Here is a 19,735-nt window from a genome sequence, read left to right as displayed (position 1 = left end):
CAGACCTGCTGAGTTTTTCCAGGTAATTCTGTTTTTGTTTTGAATTTCCAGCATCCGCAGTTTTTTTGTTTTTATCAAGATTACTTATACGTGGGGGTGCTAAAGGCTGGCTGTAAATCTGGGCTGGCCGGGGATTCTGCGCTGGCCGGACGCTTGGCAGGCGCTAGGAACCGGCGATAACTGGGACTCAATAACATCGGCGTGTGCTAGGACCCAGCAGTGACTTGCAGCTTAATAGTTAGCCGGCGGGCGCTAGGACCCGACTCCTTTTTCGCTCCGTTAATGGCGGCGGCCGAGGAGCGGGTAACGAGCGTGGAAAGTCGGAGCGGCCCGATTCTGAGGTAAAGGAGCAGGTTGGGGGAGACCGGGGAGGGGAGAGCTGCTCCTGGCCGGGGTTTGGGGAGATCATTGGGCTGCTCCGAGAAGCCAGGGTTAGAGCCGGGGCCGGAATGGCAAATACCCCCAAACGGGAAGCTGGCCCCACAGGTGAGTCAGTGGGTCCGGGAAACAGCTGCTAGATTGGAGGGTGCGGGGAGTGAGGGGGAGGGGGAGTGAGGGGCAAGGGGAGTGAGGGGGAGGGGGAGTGAGGGGCAAGGGGAGTGAGGGGGAGGGGGAGTGAGGGGCAAGGGGAGTGAGGGGGAGGGGGAGTGAGGGGCAAGGGGAGTGAGGGGGAGGGGGAGTGAGGGGCAAGGGGAGTGAGGGGGAGGGGGAGTGAGGGGCAGGGGGAGTGAGGGGGAGGGGGAGTGAGGGGCAGGGGGAGTGAGGGGCAAGGGGAGTGAGGGGGAGGGGGAGTGAGGGGCAGGGGGAGTGAGGGGGAGGGGGAGTGAGGGGCAAGGGGAGTGAGGGGCAGGGGGAGTGAGGGGCAAGGGGAGTGAGGGGGAGGGGGAGTGAGGGGCAGGGGGAGTGAGGGGGAGGGGGAGTGAGGGGGAGGGGGAGTGAGGAGCAAGGGGAGTGAGGGGGAGGGGGAGTGAGGGGCAAGAGGGCTGAGTGAGGGCGAGGGGCAAAGAAGGGTGAGTGAGGGCAAGGGGAGGTGAGTGAGGGCGAAGGGCAAGGAGGGGTGAGAGGGCAAGGGGAGGTGAGTGAGGGTGAGTGAGGGCAAGGGGGTGAGTGAGGGCGAAGGGCAAGGGAGTGAGGGTGAGGGGTGAGGGGGTGAGGACAGGGGGCAAGGGGAATGAGGGCAGGGAGTGAGGTGCCAGACACCTATAATGCAGAGTTAAAATCAGGATTTTAAAGGTTGCCTCGGTACTTTGCAGTTCAGGCTGCTAGCAAAGTGGATGGAATTGCAGAATTGGTGATTCAATCTCTCCCAAGGAGTGTGTGATTTGAGCCAGAGTTGCCAGAGCTGACCAGATGAAATTCAATGAATTTTCATCAGCAGCTATCAAAATGCTCGCATCATCTCCGAAACTCCCCATTGCCTAGTTTCAACCTGGGCAGAGAACAGTGACAGATGGCAAAACATTTCTGACTTCACAAAATCTGGTAAATAAAGTTGTTCCCAGATAGACTGGAATCTGGAACATCTGATGCTTTTGTGACTGAGTTATTGACTTGTGTTTAACCTGGAATGTGCCTTTGAGGCTCCTGTTCAGGTGTTCCAGTCCAGCATTGGTGTAAATGCAGGTATTTGATTCCTGGCGCCAGATCAGAAGAATCTAGCACTGGTATACTGGTTTTCTTCTTTGTTTTATACCTTTGATTGATGTCACGTACGGTACTTCTTCACTATCCTCAGACATGGTTATAGATGGATCAGCATCCAGGAATTGTTGTCAGGGAGTATCAGATCATTCTCCTTTTCTGGGAAGATTTTATTTTGGTTGTTTCCCTCAATGTGGTGCACACAGTGTGATCTGATGGAATGGATGTGAATAAGCTAATATCTTCCTCCCCTTCTATTTGCCTTTCTCTCATTATTTTGCAAAAATGTCATGTTGGCTTTAGCACAGGAGTAGCACTCTCATCTCCAAGTCAGGAGGTTGTGGGTTTGAGAACTGAAGTGTGACAAAATTAATTGGTTATGAAGTGCTTTGGAAACTCAAAGACATGAAAGGTGCTATATAAATGCAAGTTCTTTGTTCTTTCATGTAATAATTTATGTACCTGCTCATTTGCCAGAATGTGGGAGGGATGGACAGATCATCCGATACTTGCAAACAGAATGGTTGCAACAAAAGAGAAGAGACTTGCATTTATATAACACTTTTCACGACAGCATCTCAAAGTGCTTCACAGGTAATGAAGTAATTTTGAAGTGCTGTCATTGTTGTAATGTAGGAAACATGGCAGCCAAGTTGTGCACAACAAGCTGCCACTAACAGCAATGTGATGACAAGATAATCTGTTTTTATGATGTTGGTTGAGGGATAAATATTGACCAGGACTCCGGGGAGAACTCCCCTGCACTTCCTCAAAATAGTGCCATGGGATCTTTTACATCCTCCCTAGCAGGCAGATGTGACAGACATGCAGATATACATATGCCATATAGAAAGACAAATGTATGTTTCAACAAGCGGGCGGCTAAAGTCTGTAGACTTTTTCTTGTGCTCCTATTGCAGCTCTGAGGAACTGTTTGCGACACGATCCCGGGATCACAAAATTCCCCAACGAACCCATGGCCAGAAAGACTTCATCCCGGATCACTCAGAAGAGCAGGTGGAGAGGCTGCGGGTGTGTCGAGAGGAGCAATGGCAGCTCCTGTCTGAAGAAAGAGTTGAACGACTGTAAGAACTGTTGCTTATTAATCAGAAATATTGGGACTCAGAATTCCTATGAGGCAGCTGCCAGAAATCAGTAGCCTGCAACACACATGACACCCCTACAATAACAGTACCTTAGACACACAGGCATGTGCTGAAAAGAGGCAGGAAACAGTTAGTGGGAGAAGCTTCTCTTATGTGGGAGAACAGTACAGTCTCCTTGAGCTGACGTTTAGAGTGCGCTGATCAGATTGTTCCCTCAGTCTGACCCATTGTGCAGTCTTTTGTGCCCTGTTTCTAAAAGAGGCCTCTGTTTCAACCTATCAGTAAGTCATTAAGTAATGCATCTAATGCCCACTTAATATTTTTATAGATATTTAAGGTTATATTGTAAGTTAATTATAGATTAAAGCTATTTCTCTACGCTGTCCCATCAAATGTTCCCAGGGCATGTATAGCATGGGGTAGATACATAGTGAAGCTCCCTCTACACTGTTTTATCAAACACTCCCAGAGCAGGTACAGCACAAGTTAGATACAGAGTAAAACTCTCTTTGCTTTGTTCCAGCAAACATCCCCCCCCCACCCAATACTTGGGACAGGTACTGCATGAGTTAGGTGCTTAGTGCATAGCGAAGCTCCCTCTAAGTGCCCCATCAAAGTAGTCCCTTAACAGAAGTAGCACAGATTAGATGCTGATTCAGTGCAATCTTAGGGGGATGATACTGATCGGCAGACTTTCTCTGGACTCAGCACAAATTAATGATTCTGGTGACAGTCAAGGGCTTAGTGCAGTCTGATACTTGGACTATGGGATTTTATAAATGGAGGGGACTGTTAGGATAATAATGTGGTCTACATTCCCTGAGCCAGCATATTTGGTGTTGATTGTATTGCTGTGTTTTGCTTTGTGGGAAGTAGCTGCATAAAATTTTTCTCTTCAACTAGAGGAAGCCTTTTAAAAGCAGAGTGGAAACCCCAGGACAGCATCGTAGAACTGAAATCCAACGCAGTGAGTTTACCATTGTTGCGGTTCCTGAAGCAGATTGCTCTTGATTGAACCCTTAACCTCAGGGACACTTCTGCTTTGATCACAAATCACAAGTTGCAACAAAAGCATACCTTTCTATTATCTCACCCATTCTGTCAGAAATCCCTGAGGACTGGAATCACATTAGTAACAAACTCATCAACCTGCTTATATGTAATTTCTTTGAATGCCATTTAACAAAAGTAATACAAATAAATAAGTTAACTTTCAAGTAACATCCAAACAAATGTAGAAAGGCATTTGTAACAGAATAGTGTACAGTTCAATTTCCCTTTTTAGTGCTGCCTCTTTCTGTCACAATCAGAAATTGATTGCCAAAACGCAATCCCAATTTAGTAATTTGTCACACCTCACCAAAAACTTGATGGTGCCTTTCCTGAATCTGCAGTCTCCAGAATCTACCAGTATTTCAGACAACTGGGAGACTTGGCTGAAAAGTCACATTTTACCAAATCTAACCAGGCATCATTCTACTTCACTGGTCATGTCAGGCATGGCTTAGTGTCAGCACTCTGACCTCTGAGTCAGAAGGTCATGGATTCAACTCCCATTCCAGAGACCTGAGCACATAAAAAGCTGACGTTCCTGTGGAGTGCTGCATTGTCGGAGCTACCATTTTTCGGATGAGAAGTTTAACTGAGGTTCACATCTTTCCCCTTAGTTGAATATAAAGGAACTCACAACAATATTCAAAGCAGAGCAAGAGAGTTCTCCCTAGTGTCCTGGTCAATATTTATACCACAATCAACATAATTAAAATCAGTATAAAAACAGAAAATGCTGGAAATACTTGGCAGGTCAGGCAGCATCTGTGGAGAGCGAAATAGAGTTAGTGTTTCTGATTGATGATCTTTCATCAGTTTGTCAGAAAGATAATTGACCTGAAACGTTAACTCTGTTTCTCTCTTCACAGATGCTGCCTGACCTGCTGAGTATTTCCAGCATTTCTGTTTTTATTTCAGATTCCCAGCATCTGCAATATTTTGCTTTTGTCTTCTGAAACAGAGTAGGCCATTTGCTGTTTGTGGGCACTTGGTCTGTGCTAATTGGCTGCTGTATTTCTTATGTTACTACAGTGCCTGCAGTTCATTGACTGTAAAACGCTTTGGGAGGTCCTGAGGTTGTTAAAGGCACCATATAAATTTCTTTCCAATGTTCAGTAACTGAAGTTCATTGAAATGATTTCATCATTGGTATTTATTGTAACTGCAATATGTCTCCATTTTTTGCTTCTGCTGCATTTTCCCCATCTACTTCCTTTCTTGATTTTACACAGGGGAAATTCTGGCACACCATGGGACACGTGGAAAATGGGAAACAACTGCTGTACCCTGAGGAAGCACTATACCTTCTCGAGTGTGTGAGTACACAAAGCTGTAAAACCTGCCATGTTAAAATACTGCTGTACTGAGAAATTTTCAATTCACACTTGGGAGATAGTTATGCAATCCTAACTGCAGAAAGCTAGCCAGTCATTGAACTTTGCCAAGTTTAATTACCAGTCTGTTTGACAGGCCTACACTTTGGCTGAGAGTTGTGTGCAGTGGGGGCATGGTGATGCAGTTGTCAGGATTGGTGTAGGTGATGGTGTGATATGTTCGTTGCTGTGGAACTGTGGCAGAAAGAGAGTGTATGGCGTGTATGCCAAATAACATCAGGCTAAGCTGTGAAGCTTACTGCAATCAAATATCCTACTGCACTTGTTGTCTAGGCTCTCAGGTGAAGAGTGGCTTCTTCTGTGAAGTACTGCGGGTGCCTGAAATATCTCAGTAAAAACCAACACCATTTTGGGAGAGGAAGGGAAGGGCAAAAAAAAAGCTTGGCTGAATGGTGTGCTGGTTATTTCTTCATTTTCCTCTCCTCAGATCATATATATTGTCCTCCAGCTTTCTCATTCAGCTGGTGATATGCACTGTCGAAGTAGTGGGGCAGACAGAGTGTGCATAGGAAGCACACTGAAGTGGATATTACCTGTTCTGCTGTAACCAGTGGCCTGGTCGGCTGCTTGAGTAACCTGTAATCAGTCGGCTTCACCCTGCGGCTTTCCATCCTCTCCTTGGTTACCTGGAACAATCAGCCTTTCTGGGTGAGAACTTTACCTCTAGGTCTGTCCAAATGTTTGGCTGGTGACTGACTATCCAGAGACCCCTGATTTGACCAGAAAGAACAACCAGGTTTTGCAAAACAAACTTTCCACTTGCCCTAAGTGGGGATGAAATATATCAGTGAGTGTGCAGTTTGTTAACTAGGAGTGTCAGTTGTCTGGGCCAGGAATTTGATATCTAGAAGTTTCTCCCCGTATTACTTGATCTCCATGTTTGACGCATTTGGCAGTCATGTTTAATCATTTCCAAACCAGACTATCACGATATGGAGTTTCTATTTACCCGGCATAGAAGGCATACTCTCTCTGTTTACATGTGTCTCATTTTCCTATCCCCGCAGGAGGAGTGTGGAAAAAGTTGGCAAGAGCAGGGCTACTGCTGGAGTTATGGTAAATTCCTTGCACTGCGAGGACCCCACACACCCCCTGCACCTTTTCCTATTGGACCATTGCCCTGTTGGGTCATCAATAAGCAAGGCTGGTCATATAAGCCTGGATAATGTAGGCCAACCTTGCTCAAATATATCCCATTAATTCTTTGCAGCACCACAATTTTTTTTCAGGCAGCTTCAGTTCAGGAAGTGTAAATGAAGGATTCTGGAGATGTTCCTTAGGGAAATCATTCAAGTGCTGGCAGGGACCTGTCGCATTGAAACGTTGAAGACTTTGAATTCAGATTTGAACTCCCGGTGGGAGTTGCGTGTGCGTAGGGCTGGAGTGGACGAGAATCCGCCTTGTCCACCGCAGTGGGATTTTAACTCCCAGGCTTCGCTTACATGGCCCATGTCAGTCTCCTTCCCGAATCTGCTGGGAAGAGCTAGCTGTCTGACAGGTAGGAGAGGGAATCCTGCCGATAGGAGGGCATCACTGGGGATCTGCAGGAATGCCCCTCAGCAGTCTCGTAAATGGTCAGGATGGCATTGAAAGAGGGAAACTTGATTTAGAGCCCTGATTAGTACTCCTACTTATCCTGATCCTCAAGAAAACCAAGAGAGAGGTTAAATTTACTTGACTCTCTTGTGATCCCACTCCTGTTTGGCATTGGGTTTGCTTGTTGGGGAATCCACGACTACTTCACTCACATTCCTCAGGTTAAAATTGCAGTAACGCTTCCACAGTATCATTGGAGCTTGATCAGCATATCTAAAGCAGGAACCCTGCTACCTTCTGATACCTGTCCCCCTTGCTTGCTCATCAAGGGAATGCTAAAATCCCAACATTCAGCAAGACAGCGGGTAAGCCACTACAGCCATTTTAACTGCCCACCGTGCACACGCGATTAGAAATGTGTCCATCTGCCCCTTGTATATAAGAAGCATCTTCTCAGCTTGCTGTTGCACTAAACGAGCACTAAGGTTACCTGTTTTCTATTGTTACTCAGTCTATAAGGTCTCTCTTTGTATAAATACTTAATTGCAGTTTACCTGCTTTCCAGGGATCCATACAGATATATTACAGAGAGCTGCCGCTATCCATTCAGGAATCGTACGAGATTTTACTGTCTGCCAGAACCATTCCATTGGAACAGTACCAGGTACTGGAAGTGACCTGATATTTAACACTAACTTTGGGTCATGGTTACATCTGATTTCACAGTGGATAATGCAGTGAGCCATGGCAGCCAGAGCCCCTAGCTCAAATTATCTGCAGCACCAGCTAATTTGTTTTTTGTGCCCTTGCTTTTTTGGAACATGTAATAGTCTATGAACTGTGAAAAAACACAGTGAGAGGAGAAGCCACAGGTCTTCTGACATTACAAGGGACTCTTACAGATACCACTCCTCCACTGCACATTGTCCGTTATAATGGATATCAAAACAATGCTGATATATATTGCTCTGATGGCAAAAAAAGTATAGTGCAGCATGGCAGCTACTCCAGAGGTGCCATTTGCGTTTTGAACAGATCCTGCACAAATAAACCATCACAAATCACGCACCACATACCACTGATGTTCACCCTCACCTTTAGACTGAGTTATGCTTATTTGCTTTATTTTGAGAAATTATAGAGGTTTTGTTCTACTGTTGAGCCTTGTATGATAAGGCAGGCTGTTGTTTACTCCTGGCTGAGTGCAAGTCAGTGGGTGCTGGACACCCTTGCCCAGGTGGCCACTATTCTTGTGTTGACTATGAGTGTCTGGAGGTTATTTGATTGTGGGGAGCATCACTATTCAGTTTGATTGTCTTCACCTAGTGTCCTCATTCACAAAAGACACTAATGGTGACGAGGAAGGAGAGATCTGGCGCTCTTTACTCCTGTTATGGCACAACTGATGATTAATGCTGAGTTATTCAAATCCCAGAGGGAAACTTAGGACAACAGCCACAACTAATTTTTTCAAGTTGTATGTTTCAAGATGCAAGCTTTGAATTCAGTAGTAATAATACCATTGAGCCTTATAGTTTTTTATATAACTAGATTAAACATTTATTAATAAGATAAATTATTTCAAGCACATATATCTACAAATTACTATTGTAATAACTTTAAATCTCCTAATTAACCTGATTCCCAGTTACACCTCCGTTAAGGCAACAGTAACACACACATATTTTAAAGACCCAGGCAAAGAAACATGATACCCTGAACAATCCAATTCAGAGTTAATTTTCTTAACTTCAGTCTGCTGCAGACAGCGGCTTGAGGCGTAGATGCTGAAAGCGTTTCACACTTGTTAGATCTTAAAATGCCTGCCTTTACACACAGCTTTCTCTCTTTTATACATATTTTCCCCACTGAATGCAAATTCCCATTGTTTCACTATGTCTTTGGACTTTACCTCCCTGATCATAACTTATAGTACCAATTTTACCAGTAATCTTTGGGAAAAAATAAACACACAGTTTCTGAACTTCACCTGGCTAGGTTACACATTTCACCCCTCTTTTGAAAACAATCTAGTCTGGTTTATTTAAAAATGCAAATGTCCTTTTACACCTTTCATACTAAATTTCCCCCATGTTCACCTACTTAACATTTCAAGCCTAGCTTATCTTTGTTACATCAAAGCCTCCGGACCAGCTGCCTTTAACCAATTAAGTGTCCCTCTCTCTCTCTCACACACACACACACGCCACTATTTTACAATAAATTCCAGTAACATTATTGTATCTTCCTAACAACTCCTCTTTCTTGCCCGTGAGGCAAATTGTCAAGACGTTGACTGCTGCCTTGGTTGATATCAACAGATCCCAGTACAGACCAGGGATCAATCCTGGTGTGTCTGTAAACCTGTTTACCTTTTAAACCTGATGAGCGTCTTCAATTATTTGCAAAATATTGGATAGATGCAGAGGGAGACCAAGACTGCACATTTTACACAAGTGCATGATTTGGGCAAGTCAGAAACATTTAGCCAGTGTTAATCACAAGATCTCTACCTGAGCAAATCCTCCTATTCTCCTGAACCAGCCACAGCACTGGGAGATTTTGGTTAATGTGGTAAGGGTGATAAAGGTGTACTTGTTGCTTCTCAGTGGAAAAAAAAGTGCCCTTTAGTTCTGTTGACCAAACAGCATTTCTTATTAGTTAATATACCTGCTTTGAAAATAATGTACACAACTTGAGTTAAAAATCTAGGGGCTGTAAACTTTTTATTCGCATTGTATTTTGCACAAAAAAATAGTTATTGGAATATTTACCCACTACTTCTCTGCTGTGGTGGAGTGATTCACTGCCTAATGTTTAATCCTCTTTATGTAACACTGGCTGGAGCCAGGAAGCATCTGAAGAGGGAGAAACAGAGTTAACATTTCAGGTCGATGACTTTTCGCTGGAGCTGGAAAAAGTTAGAGTTGAAAGGTCATCGATCTGAAACGTTAACTCTGTTTTTCCCTCCATAGATGCTGCCAGACCAGAGTATTTCTAGTGTTTTGTTTTTATCTCAGCTTTCCAATATCCACACTGTTCTACTTTTGTGCTAATTGATGCTGTTTTGTGATATTCTCTCAAGCTGTTTTTTCTTTGTTTCTGAAGGTTTACAGCCACTTGAAAAGACTGGGTTATGTTATAATGCGGTTCAATGCCAGGTAAGAGCCTTTCTCTGTCGACATTTTTTTGTGCATGAACTTTATGCATGTCCCTTGCTTGCACACTTTTTCCCATGTGCCTTCTCTTCCAAACCTTTGTGGCGTAACCACAAATTTAAACTGAAGCTGTGTTATGAGTGGAGGCTGCACTAAGTAATCCCTTCTCTTTTACATCTGTTGTATCTTATTAGTGAGGAACCAAGGGATGATTCTGAGCAGAATGGCCTTTCAAATGAGCAGACACATGTAATTGACATTAGCCAAGATAATCCTTAAAGGTGTCAGTAGAGTAAAAAAGAGGAGTGCAGCCTAAATTTCTTACTTATTCACTTATTCTCAAGATTTGGTTTTTGCAAGATCAGCATTTATTGCACACCCTCTATTCCATTTCAGAGAGAAGTGACAAACCAACCACAATTTGATGTGGGGCTAAAGTCACATACAGACCAGACTGAGAAAGCAAGACTTGCTCCTTTCCTAAAGAATATTAGTGAATCAGTGGTGTTTTTGTATGACAATTCACTAGCTTTTTGGTCACTTTTACTGATCAGAAATTGGACCATATCTTACCATTTTGAATGCAGCAAAACACTCTCTCGCTGCAGGTCATAGCTTCCATTTGGCATACACAAGGCACTTGCCCCACTCCGGAACTGGAGCACAGATTTTATGCTGACACTCTACTGCAGTGCTGAGGGAAGGCTGCACTGTCAGAGCTGTCATTTTTTCAGATGAGTTGTTAAACCAAGGCACTCTAAATGCCCTCTCAGGTGAATGTAAAAGATTCCATGACACTATTCGCAGAAGAGCAATGGAGCTCCCCCCAAGTGTTCTGAGCCAGCGTTTATCGCTCAATCAGTGTCACCTAAAACAGATGATCTGGTCATTATCATGTTGTTGTTTGTGGGCCCTTGACCTGTGCAAATTGGCTGCCATATTTCCTAAATTACAACATTGATACACATTCAAATGTACTTCATTGTTTGTAAAGTGCTTTGAGGCTGTGAAGGATGCTATATAAATGCAAGTTCTTTTTTTAGTACCGTTTTCAGTTCCTATGAGCGAAAGCTACACTTGGATTCTCCTCACAGTGACACAGAAAAGCACCATCGCAAGAGGAAGCGGAGTCACAGCCAGCATGGTGCCAGGTACAAATTGAGGCAAGGGTTTGGAGGCTGGGAAATCAACAGGCTTTTCAGCAATGAAAGCACTTCTTAAAATGGGTCACCAGATTAGGATAGTTCCACAAGAGTCAGAATGGAAATTAACTGGATTATCATCATAGATTTTCTTTCCTGCTTGGATTTTGTGAGCTGAAGGTATAAGATGTTGATGCCGGGCAGGGTGAGGTTTGTTCTTGTTTTGTCACCCAGTGTCAACATCATGCTCTTGCAGGCCAGCATAGTGCGGCTGCAAAGCATAGCTCGCTGCTTTGCCAGAACAGTGTCCTTTAATCCCAAACCACAAAAAAGAGCACGCCTTACTGCATTATCAGAAATACTGGAAGCATGGGAACCAGAGTAGGAGTAAGAATCTTGGACATGACAATAAAAGAGGGTCATTTTGCCGTGTGTGAGTGCTGTGTGAATTGTTCCTGTCTACAATCTTTTGATTTAGCTGCTGATTTTTGCCAAACCAGAAAAATTTCACACTAGCTTTCTGTGATAAAAATCACCAAAACAACTTTGCTAAGTTAAATAGAGCATTCTCCTGATCTGGTGACTTGTTATACTGGTCTTCTGAATAAGTTTATTGTCATTGGTAGATGGGAGTAGCATTATTTCAGTGAGTCACATTTGCCTGAGAGCACAGTCAATTAAAGCATGAAGGCACGCAACATATTTTCCTAATCATTGTGATAGGGATGCCACAACTGACCTCTGCACTCTTGGGCTAGGGTGAGAAAAACATCCAGAGATGTGCGACAAGCAGGCGTGACAAGCTTCATTGGTGAATATAGCTTGCCAGCACTCACTGTCTCTCAGCTCAGTCAGGAAGCATGGGCACCAGTGTGATTGCCTCAGCAAAGGGGCAACACCAGGACAGAAGAGAAAATGGCCAGAAAAGAAACTCCCCAAATCTCCTTTTAAAATGTTGCAGTTTCTCCTTTTGTTGTCTTGACTCTTGAAGTTCGCACACAGCTAAAATACTTCAGCAGTGAGTGGCCTGGCAGGAGTTACTACAGTTGATTGTTGCATGACTTCAGCTTCTCAAGCTGTCAGACTCAGTGACTGGTCTTTGCCAAAAAAAAAAATTCCCCTCCCGCTGCCCCCCACCGATATGATGTCCCTACCAACTCATCTTGTTTTGCAAGCCACATTTTGGAATCTCATCCTCATGTTTTGTACTGATGGAGGCACTCCCTTCCTCTCTCTAGCATGCAGTTGAGTCACCCTGGGCTGTAGGCCAGTCCTGCTTCAGTCAGGAAGATTGGTGTGCGTCATTGAAACCTTGCTTGAAAAAAACGAACTTGCTCCAACCATCATATTTTCTTTTGTTTGTGTGACCATTCCCTTCAGATGCTTCACTGATTAGTTAATGGTCCTGAAGAGTAACCTCTTCACTCCCCTCAAGACTAAGTGTTCTTCATCAATAAAAATGCTGTGAAGAGAACCTGGTTTCATTAGTCAGAACCTTTCTTACGTTAGTCTTACCTTTGGATGGCATTTCTTACCACAAAGGAGAGAAGTTTTGTTCCGATGAGTCATAAATTGCCCATAACTACATTCACTCAAAGAATGTAGGCACACAGGGTACTTCTCTTAACTATTCTGTTTGCCCACGGGTATCTTTGTTAGTTCGGCAAAGTTTGAATCAACAGTTCTAAGGCTTGAAACTTTGAACTAAACTGATCTTGTCCTTGCTAAATGTTCGTGAGTGAGTTCTGCCTTTTATATGAACCTATTACTGCCTTTCTGCTCATTTGATTGGTGCCAATCATCCTGTTTCCATGTTTCATAAACTGCAGTTAATCCAGAAGTCTACAATCTGAGATCTTGTATACAAACACCCACACTCCCATCATTGTCAAGCCCCAGGTTTTACTGAGTCCTATACCAAGACCCTAATTTCTGTCCTTAACAATCTCTGGCGACTGGCTCTTTGTGAGGGACAATCTCCAGGACATTTCTTGTACAAATATTTACACTCCCACTTACACTAGGCTCTAGGTTCTCCCCTATACAATGACCCATAAGGAGGTGTGAGAAAAGCTATCAATATCACTAGCCTTCCCTCCATAGACTGAGGTTGGCAGAGTTACCACCTTGGAACTCAGGAGGCCTTTAATGCAGCCATCCGACAAGACAAATATTTGAAGTCTGTTTTGTTGATTTGAGACTATAGCCCTCTGAATATTTGCTATATAATTGTACATATATAGTGTATTCCTTTTTTTTAGATAAATATTATCTTAATCCAGGAACTTTCTTTAAATAAACTTTTTCAGATCCAAGAAAAGCCACTCTGACCTACCTGCAGAGACAGAGTCTAGCTGTAGTATTACTGAGGGACAGCAGAAGGGCGAGGTCGATCAGCAAGAAGCCACTAGCAAGGCGCTTGAGAAAGATATTGCTAAACCGGCTCTTGAGCCGCAACAAACCAAAGCAGACAAATTGCAAGAGAGTGACAAAAGGCCTTCAGGCTTCAGTGGGCAACAGGCTGAGCTGGAGCGGATGGACTGGTCTCAGCGAGTATCCGGGAGCTCCATCACATCTTCCCCTGGGAGCCCACAAGATGGTTCAGTACCCATCAGAAAACCTCGGTGGGACTTCAGCAGGATAAAATTCCCTAATGTTGGACGTGACTGCCCGCAGACCAAGCTCACAGCACTTGACCCAGTGCTCCTGCCACCGAACGTACTGGGCCGAGCCTCTGACGAAACTGCCTGGCAGCAGAAAATAAACCTTAAGCATGAAAAGTTGTCCAGGAGAGAGCGAGAGAAGATGAAGAGAGAAAGCAGGTACAAAACAGATGTCAATAGGGACAAACGGGTGAGGCAGTGCACCAACTGGAAGGAATACAAGGAGCTGCTCAGGTGGAAGCGTGCCAGGAATAAAAAGTTGCCTGCCCACCTCTGGAAGGATAAGGTGCAACCGCTTTTCAAACCGGGCCAAGTCTGCTCACCAGGTAGGGAGAAGGAAATCTGGGTCATTCAATAGGATTGTCTGCAGAACCAGGCTTCAGGTTTCCACAGGGAGGGGGACTTCTGCTCTGACTCTGGCTCGAGATCGATGAGCGACCCCAAAGATAGTACATAAATAGTTTTTAGCACCATTTCTCTTGGGAGTTACACCGAACTTCCTGCAGATTCAAGGACCCCTGTCTTTAAAACATGAGCCTATCACATATTGTTCCTTAGATGCTTCATCGCCATTGCTCTTTTTACTGTTAGGTTGCTAATTTCTTGGGGCCTTAAAACTCTTTTGAAAAGGAAGAATTATAATCCTATAGTTAAATGTTGGCATATATGCTGTAGCAGCACACCTGTACCATATTATTTTATTGACCTTTGATTTAGAGAGATTTAAAGTGGAACAAAAGGTGAATGTATAGAAGCTTTGTCTGCTTCTCAACATGTATTTAGTTTTAGGTTCCACCTCTCTCTCTCTCTCTCTCTCTCTCCCCCCCCCACCCAAAAGGATGACTTAGACCATAAGACATGGGAGCAGAAATTAGGCCAATCGGCTCATCGAGTCTGCTCCGCCATTCAATCATGGCTGATAAGTTTCTCAATCCCATTCTCCAGCCTTCTCCCCGTAACCTTTGATCCCCTTACCAATCAAGAACCTATCTATCTCGGTCTTAAATACACTCAATGACCTGGCCTCCACAGCCTTCTGTGGCAATGAGTTCCATAGATTCACCACTCTGGCTAAAGAAGTTTCTCCTCATCTCTGTTCTAAAAGGTCTTCCCTTTACTCTGAGGCTGTGCCCTTGGGTCCTAGTCTCTCCTACTAATGGAAACATCTTCCCCACGTCCACTCTATCCAGGCCTTTCAGTATTCTGTAAGTTTCAATCAGATCCCCCCTCATCCTTCTAAACTCCATCGAGTATAGACCCAGAGTCCTGAAACGTTCCTCATATGTTAAGCCTTTCATTCCTGGGATCATTCTTGTGAACCTCCTCTGGACCCTCTCCAGGGCTAGCACATCCTTCCTGAGATACGGGGCCCAAAATTGCTCACAATATTCTAAATGTGGTCTGACCAGAGCCTTATAAAGCCTCAGCAGCACATCCCTGCTTTTATATTCTAGACCTCTCAAAATAAATGCCAACGTTGCATTTGCCTTCCTAACTACAGACTCAACCTGCAAGTTAACCTTAAGAGAATCCTGGACTAGGACTCCCAAGTCCCTTTGCACTCCAGATTTCTGAATTCTCTCCCCAATTAGAAAATAGTCTGTGCCTCTATTTTTCCTACCAAAGTGCATGACCTCACACTTCCCCACATTGTATTCCATCTGCCACTTCTTTGCCCATTCTCCTAACCTATCCAAATCCTTATGCAGCTTCCCCACCTCCTCAATACTACCTGTCCCTCCACCTATCTTTGTATCATCTGCAAACTTAGCCAGGATGCCCTCAGTTCCTTCATCTAGGTCATTAATGTAAAAAGTGAAAAGGTGTGGTCCTAACACTGACCCTTGCGGAACTCCATTAGTCACTGGCTGCCATTCTGAGAAGGACCCCCTTATCCCCACTCTCTGCCTCCTGCCAGACAGCCAATCTTCTATCCATGCCAGTACCTTGCTTCTAACACCATGGGCTCTTACCTTACTGAGCAGCCTCCTGTGCGGCACCTTGTCAAAGGCCTTCTGGAAGTCCAAGTAGATAACATCCATTGGCTGTCCTTTGTCTAACCTACTCGTTACCTCCTCAAAGAATTCTAACAGATTGGTCAGACATGACCTCCCCTTGATGAAGCCATGCTGAGTTTGCCCGATTTTACCATGCACTTCCAAGTATTCTGAAATCTCATCCTTAATAATGGACTCTAAAATCTTACCAACAACTGAGGTCAGGCTAATTGGCCTGTAATTTCCCGTCTTTTGCCTCACTCCCTTCTTAAACAGGGGGGTGACATTAGCGATTTTCCAGTCTTCTGGGACCCTCCCTGACTAAAATGATTCCTGAAAGATCACCACTAACGCCTCCACTATCTCTTCAGCTATCTCCTTCAGAACTCTGGGGTGTAATCCATCTGGTCCAGGTGATTTATTCACCTTCAGACCTATCAGTTTTCCTATCACCTCCTTGGTAATGGCCACCATACTTACCTCTGCCCCCCGACTCTCTTGAACTTTGGGGATATCACTCGTGTCTTCCGCTGTGAAGACTGACGCAAAGTACCTATTCAGTTCCTCCATAATTTCTTTGTTCCCCACTACTACTTCTCCAGCATCATTATCCAGCAGCCCAATGTCCACTTTTGCCTCTCTCTTACCCTTTATATATCTAAAAAAAACTCTTGCAATCTTCTTTTATATTACTGGCTAGTTTACCCTCATATTTAAACTTCTTCCTTCTTATTTCTTTTTTAGCTGTCCTCTGTTGATCTTTGTAGGCTTCCCAATCCCCTGGTTTCCCACTGCTCTTTGCCACATAGTATACTTTCTCTTTAGCTTTTAATGCTGTCCCTGACTTCCCTTGTCAGCCATGGTTGCCTTGTCCTCCCTTTAGAATGCTTCTTCTTTCTAGGGATGAATTTTTGCTGTGTCTCCCAAATTACTCCAAGAAACTCTTGCCATTGCTGTTCCACTGTCTTTCCTGCTAGGCTCATCTCCCAGTCAATTCTAGCCAGCTCCTCCCTCATGCCTCTGTAGTTGCCTTTATTCAACTGTAATACTGTTACATCTGATTCCAGCTTTTTCCTCTCAAATTGCAGGGTAAATTCTATCATATTATGGTCACTTCCTCCTAAGGATTCCTTCACCTTAAGCTTCCTTATCAAATCTGCCTCATTACACTTCACTAAATCTAGAATTGCCTGTTCCCTAGTGGGCTCCACCACAAGCTGCTCCAAAAAGCCATCTTGTAGACATTCCACAAACTCCTTTTCTTGGGATCCACTACCAACCTGATTTTCCTAGCCTACCTCCATATTGAAATACCCCATGATCACTGTAACCTTGCCTTTTTTACACACCTTTTCTATTTCCTGGTGTATCTTGTGCCCCACATCCTGACTACTGTTCGGAGGCCTGTACATAACTCCCATTATGGTTTTTTTACCTTTGTGGTTCCTCAACTCTACCCATACAAATTCTACATCATCTGACCCTACGTCATTTTTTGCTATCGATTTAATTTCATTTCTTACTAACAAAGCAACCCCACCCCCTCTGCCAATCTGCCTATCTTTTCGGTAGGATGTATATCCTTGGATATTTAGCTCCCAGTCCTGATCCCCTTGCAGCCATGTCTCTGTAATGTCCACCACACCATACCTGCCAATTTCAGTCTGCGCCACAGGCTCATTTACCTTATTTTGTATACTGCGTGCATTCAGGTACAACATCTTCAGTCCTGTATTTCCCGCCCCCTTTCTCATTGTCATCCCTTTATCTGATGTGCTTGAAGTTAGATTCCCAGCCCTTTCCAGACACTCTGTCCTATTTTGTGTTCTGGAGACTTTAATAGCCTCTCTTGGGCTCTCCTTTCTTTTCAGTTTTTTCATAATTTTCCATGAAGTTGAATCCACCCCCCCCCCCGATATGCTAACCTGTTGCTTTGTTTCCCATTAGTCATGCTTCTTGGAGTTTTACCCTCCGCCCCCCCACTTTCTAGTTTAAAGTCTGTTGACCACCCTATTTACCCTTTTCGCTAGAACATTGGTCCCAGATCAGTTCAGGTGGAAACCGTCCCAACGGTACAGATCCCTCCTGTTCCAATACTGGTGCCAGTGCCCCATGAAATGGAACCCCTCTTTCCTGCACTACTCCTTTAGCCACATGTTAACTCCCCTTATTCTTGCGACCCTATGCCAATTTGCACGTGGCTCGGGTAGTAATCCGGAGATTATAACCCTTGAGGACCTGTTCTTTAATTTAGTTCCTAGTCCCTGATAATCCCCAAACAGGTCCTCTTTCCTAGTCTTACCTATGTTATTCGTCCTGATGTGGACCACAACAACTGGATCCTCCCCCTCCCTCTCCAACATCCTTTCAAGCCAGTCAGAGATGTCCCTCACTCTGGCACCGGGCAGGCAACATACCATGCGGGACTGTCGATCCTGCTTACAAAGGAAGCTATCAATTCTCCTAATTATAGAATCCCCTACAACTACCACTTGTCATTTTGCTCCCCCCTCTTGAATAGCCTCCTGTGCCATGGTGCCGTGGTCAGCTGACTCATTGTCCCTGCAGCCCTCTTCCTCGTCCACACAGGGAGCAAGTACCTCGTACCTGTTGGACAAGGTCAAGAGCTGAGGCTCCTCGGTTCCTGAACACAGGATCCTTCTACCTGCCTCACTTGCAGTCACACCCTGCTAACCCTGAGCACTGACCGAACTTGAGGTACTTAATCTACTGGGTGTGACCGCCTCCTGAAACAAAGTGTCCAGGTAACTCTCCCCCTCCCAGATGTGCCGCAGCGTCCGGAGCTCGAACTCCAGCTCATCATTTCTGAGCCGGAGTCCCTCCAGCAACCAACACTTGCTGCAGATGTGGTCACTGCGGCTCACAATGGGATCTGCCAGGTCCCACGTCATACAGCTACAGCATATCACCTGCCCAGCCATCTCTACTTAGATAATTAATTTATTAATTAGCTTTGCAGTGTTTTTTTTTTTCAAATTTGGTGCAGATTTCCTACCAACCAATCAGGTCACAGCTTTCCTTTGACGTCACTTTTTCAGTTTTGGCTTCAGTTACTCTGTGCCCCGAGGTCACCACTCCTGGTGTTTCTCCCTCCGATTCTGCTCCCTAGAGATAAAGCCACGAATCCCCGAGGTAAGCTAGATTTATACTCACTGCTCCAGTGCTCCTCCCTGGAGACAAGGCCTCGAATCCCTGAGGTAAGCTAGATTGATACTCACCGCTCCGGTGCTCCTCCCTCTGATTCTGCTCCCAGGATTTACTCACCAATCATCTGCTTTTTCTTTAAAATCCACTTTCAGAAGAGTGTCCCTCCCAGGTCTGCTGCACTCCTGAAGGCACTGCCTCTTCCTCTCTTTTTTTTTAGGTTGAGGAGGAGGGAGGGATGGAAACACTACAGCAATGTAATGTTTGGGGCTATTCCGTTCTTTGACAGTGGGTCCTCCTCGATTCCCTCCTGAGTCGCGGTGGCTGCGATGACTTCTCCCAGAATGCTTCAGTCACTTCTCACCAGCGCCCTCTGTTGGATGCCCTTCCTCCTGTTGAGCGTACGAGTCCTTCTCCTCGGTTCCCTCCTGAGTCGTGGTGGCTGCGATGACTTCTCCCAGAATGCTTCAGTCATTTCTCACCAGTGCCCTCTGTTGGATGCCCTTCCTCCTGTTGAGTGCAAGAGTCCTTCTCCTCGGTTCCCTCCTGAGTCGCGGTGGCTGCGATGACTTCTTCCAGGATGCTTCAGTCACTTCTCACCAGCGCCCTCTGTTGGACTTGTATCTATATAGAATCTTTGATGACCCCAGAATTTCCCAAAGCTTTTTACAGTTAATGAGACACTTTTCAAGTGCAGGCATTGTTGTAATGTAGGAAATGCAACAGTTAATTTGTGCACAGCAAGCATCCACAGATAATAATGTTATAATGACCAGATCATCTGAATTTGTGAAGTTGTTTGAAAGATAAATACAACATAATGCCATGAGATGTTTTGTGTCCACTTGAGAGGGCAGATGGGGACTTGGCTTAACATCTCCTC

At 44.8% G+C, this 19,735-nt stretch overlaps 1 protein-coding gene across 7 annotated transcripts in view; it reads left to right on the top strand.

The window, feature by feature from the left end:
- The first annotated feature begins 242 nt into the window (after positions 1-242).
- Positions 243-19,735, top strand: part of tsen54 (TSEN54 tRNA splicing endonuclease subunit) — a 30,161-nt gene continuing 10,668 nt past the window's right edge. The window contains exons 1-8 of one of the 7 annotated variants that reach the window (XM_041217181.1): positions 243-341; positions 2,562-2,726; positions 3,651-3,714; positions 5,030-5,113; positions 7,293-7,391; positions 9,836-9,888; positions 10,929-11,036; positions 13,337-14,016. In XM_041217181.1, coding sequence (XP_041073115.1) covers positions 283-341; positions 2,562-2,726; positions 3,651-3,714; positions 5,030-5,113; positions 7,293-7,391; positions 9,836-9,888; positions 10,929-11,036; positions 13,337-14,016 — 1,312 coding nt within the window. In that variant the 5' untranslated portion in view covers positions 243-282. Of the gene's footprint in view, positions 342-434; positions 487-2,536; positions 2,727-3,650; positions 3,715-5,029; positions 5,114-7,292; positions 7,392-9,835; positions 9,889-10,928; positions 11,037-13,336; positions 14,017-19,735 lie in introns of those variants that run through there. The other 6 variants (XM_041217186.1, XM_041217180.1, XM_041217183.1 and 3 more) reach the window with 6 other exon arrangements.

The sequence above is a fragment of the Carcharodon carcharias genome, chromosome 22 (assembly GCF_017639515.1).
Source record: "Carcharodon carcharias isolate sCarCar2 chromosome 22, sCarCar2.pri, whole genome shotgun sequence".
Taxonomy (NCBI): Eukaryota; Metazoa; Chordata; class Chondrichthyes; order Lamniformes; family Lamnidae; genus Carcharodon; species Carcharodon carcharias.
Note: the sequence above shows the minus strand (reverse complement) of the source record. Positions and strands in the feature narration are given on the sequence as shown.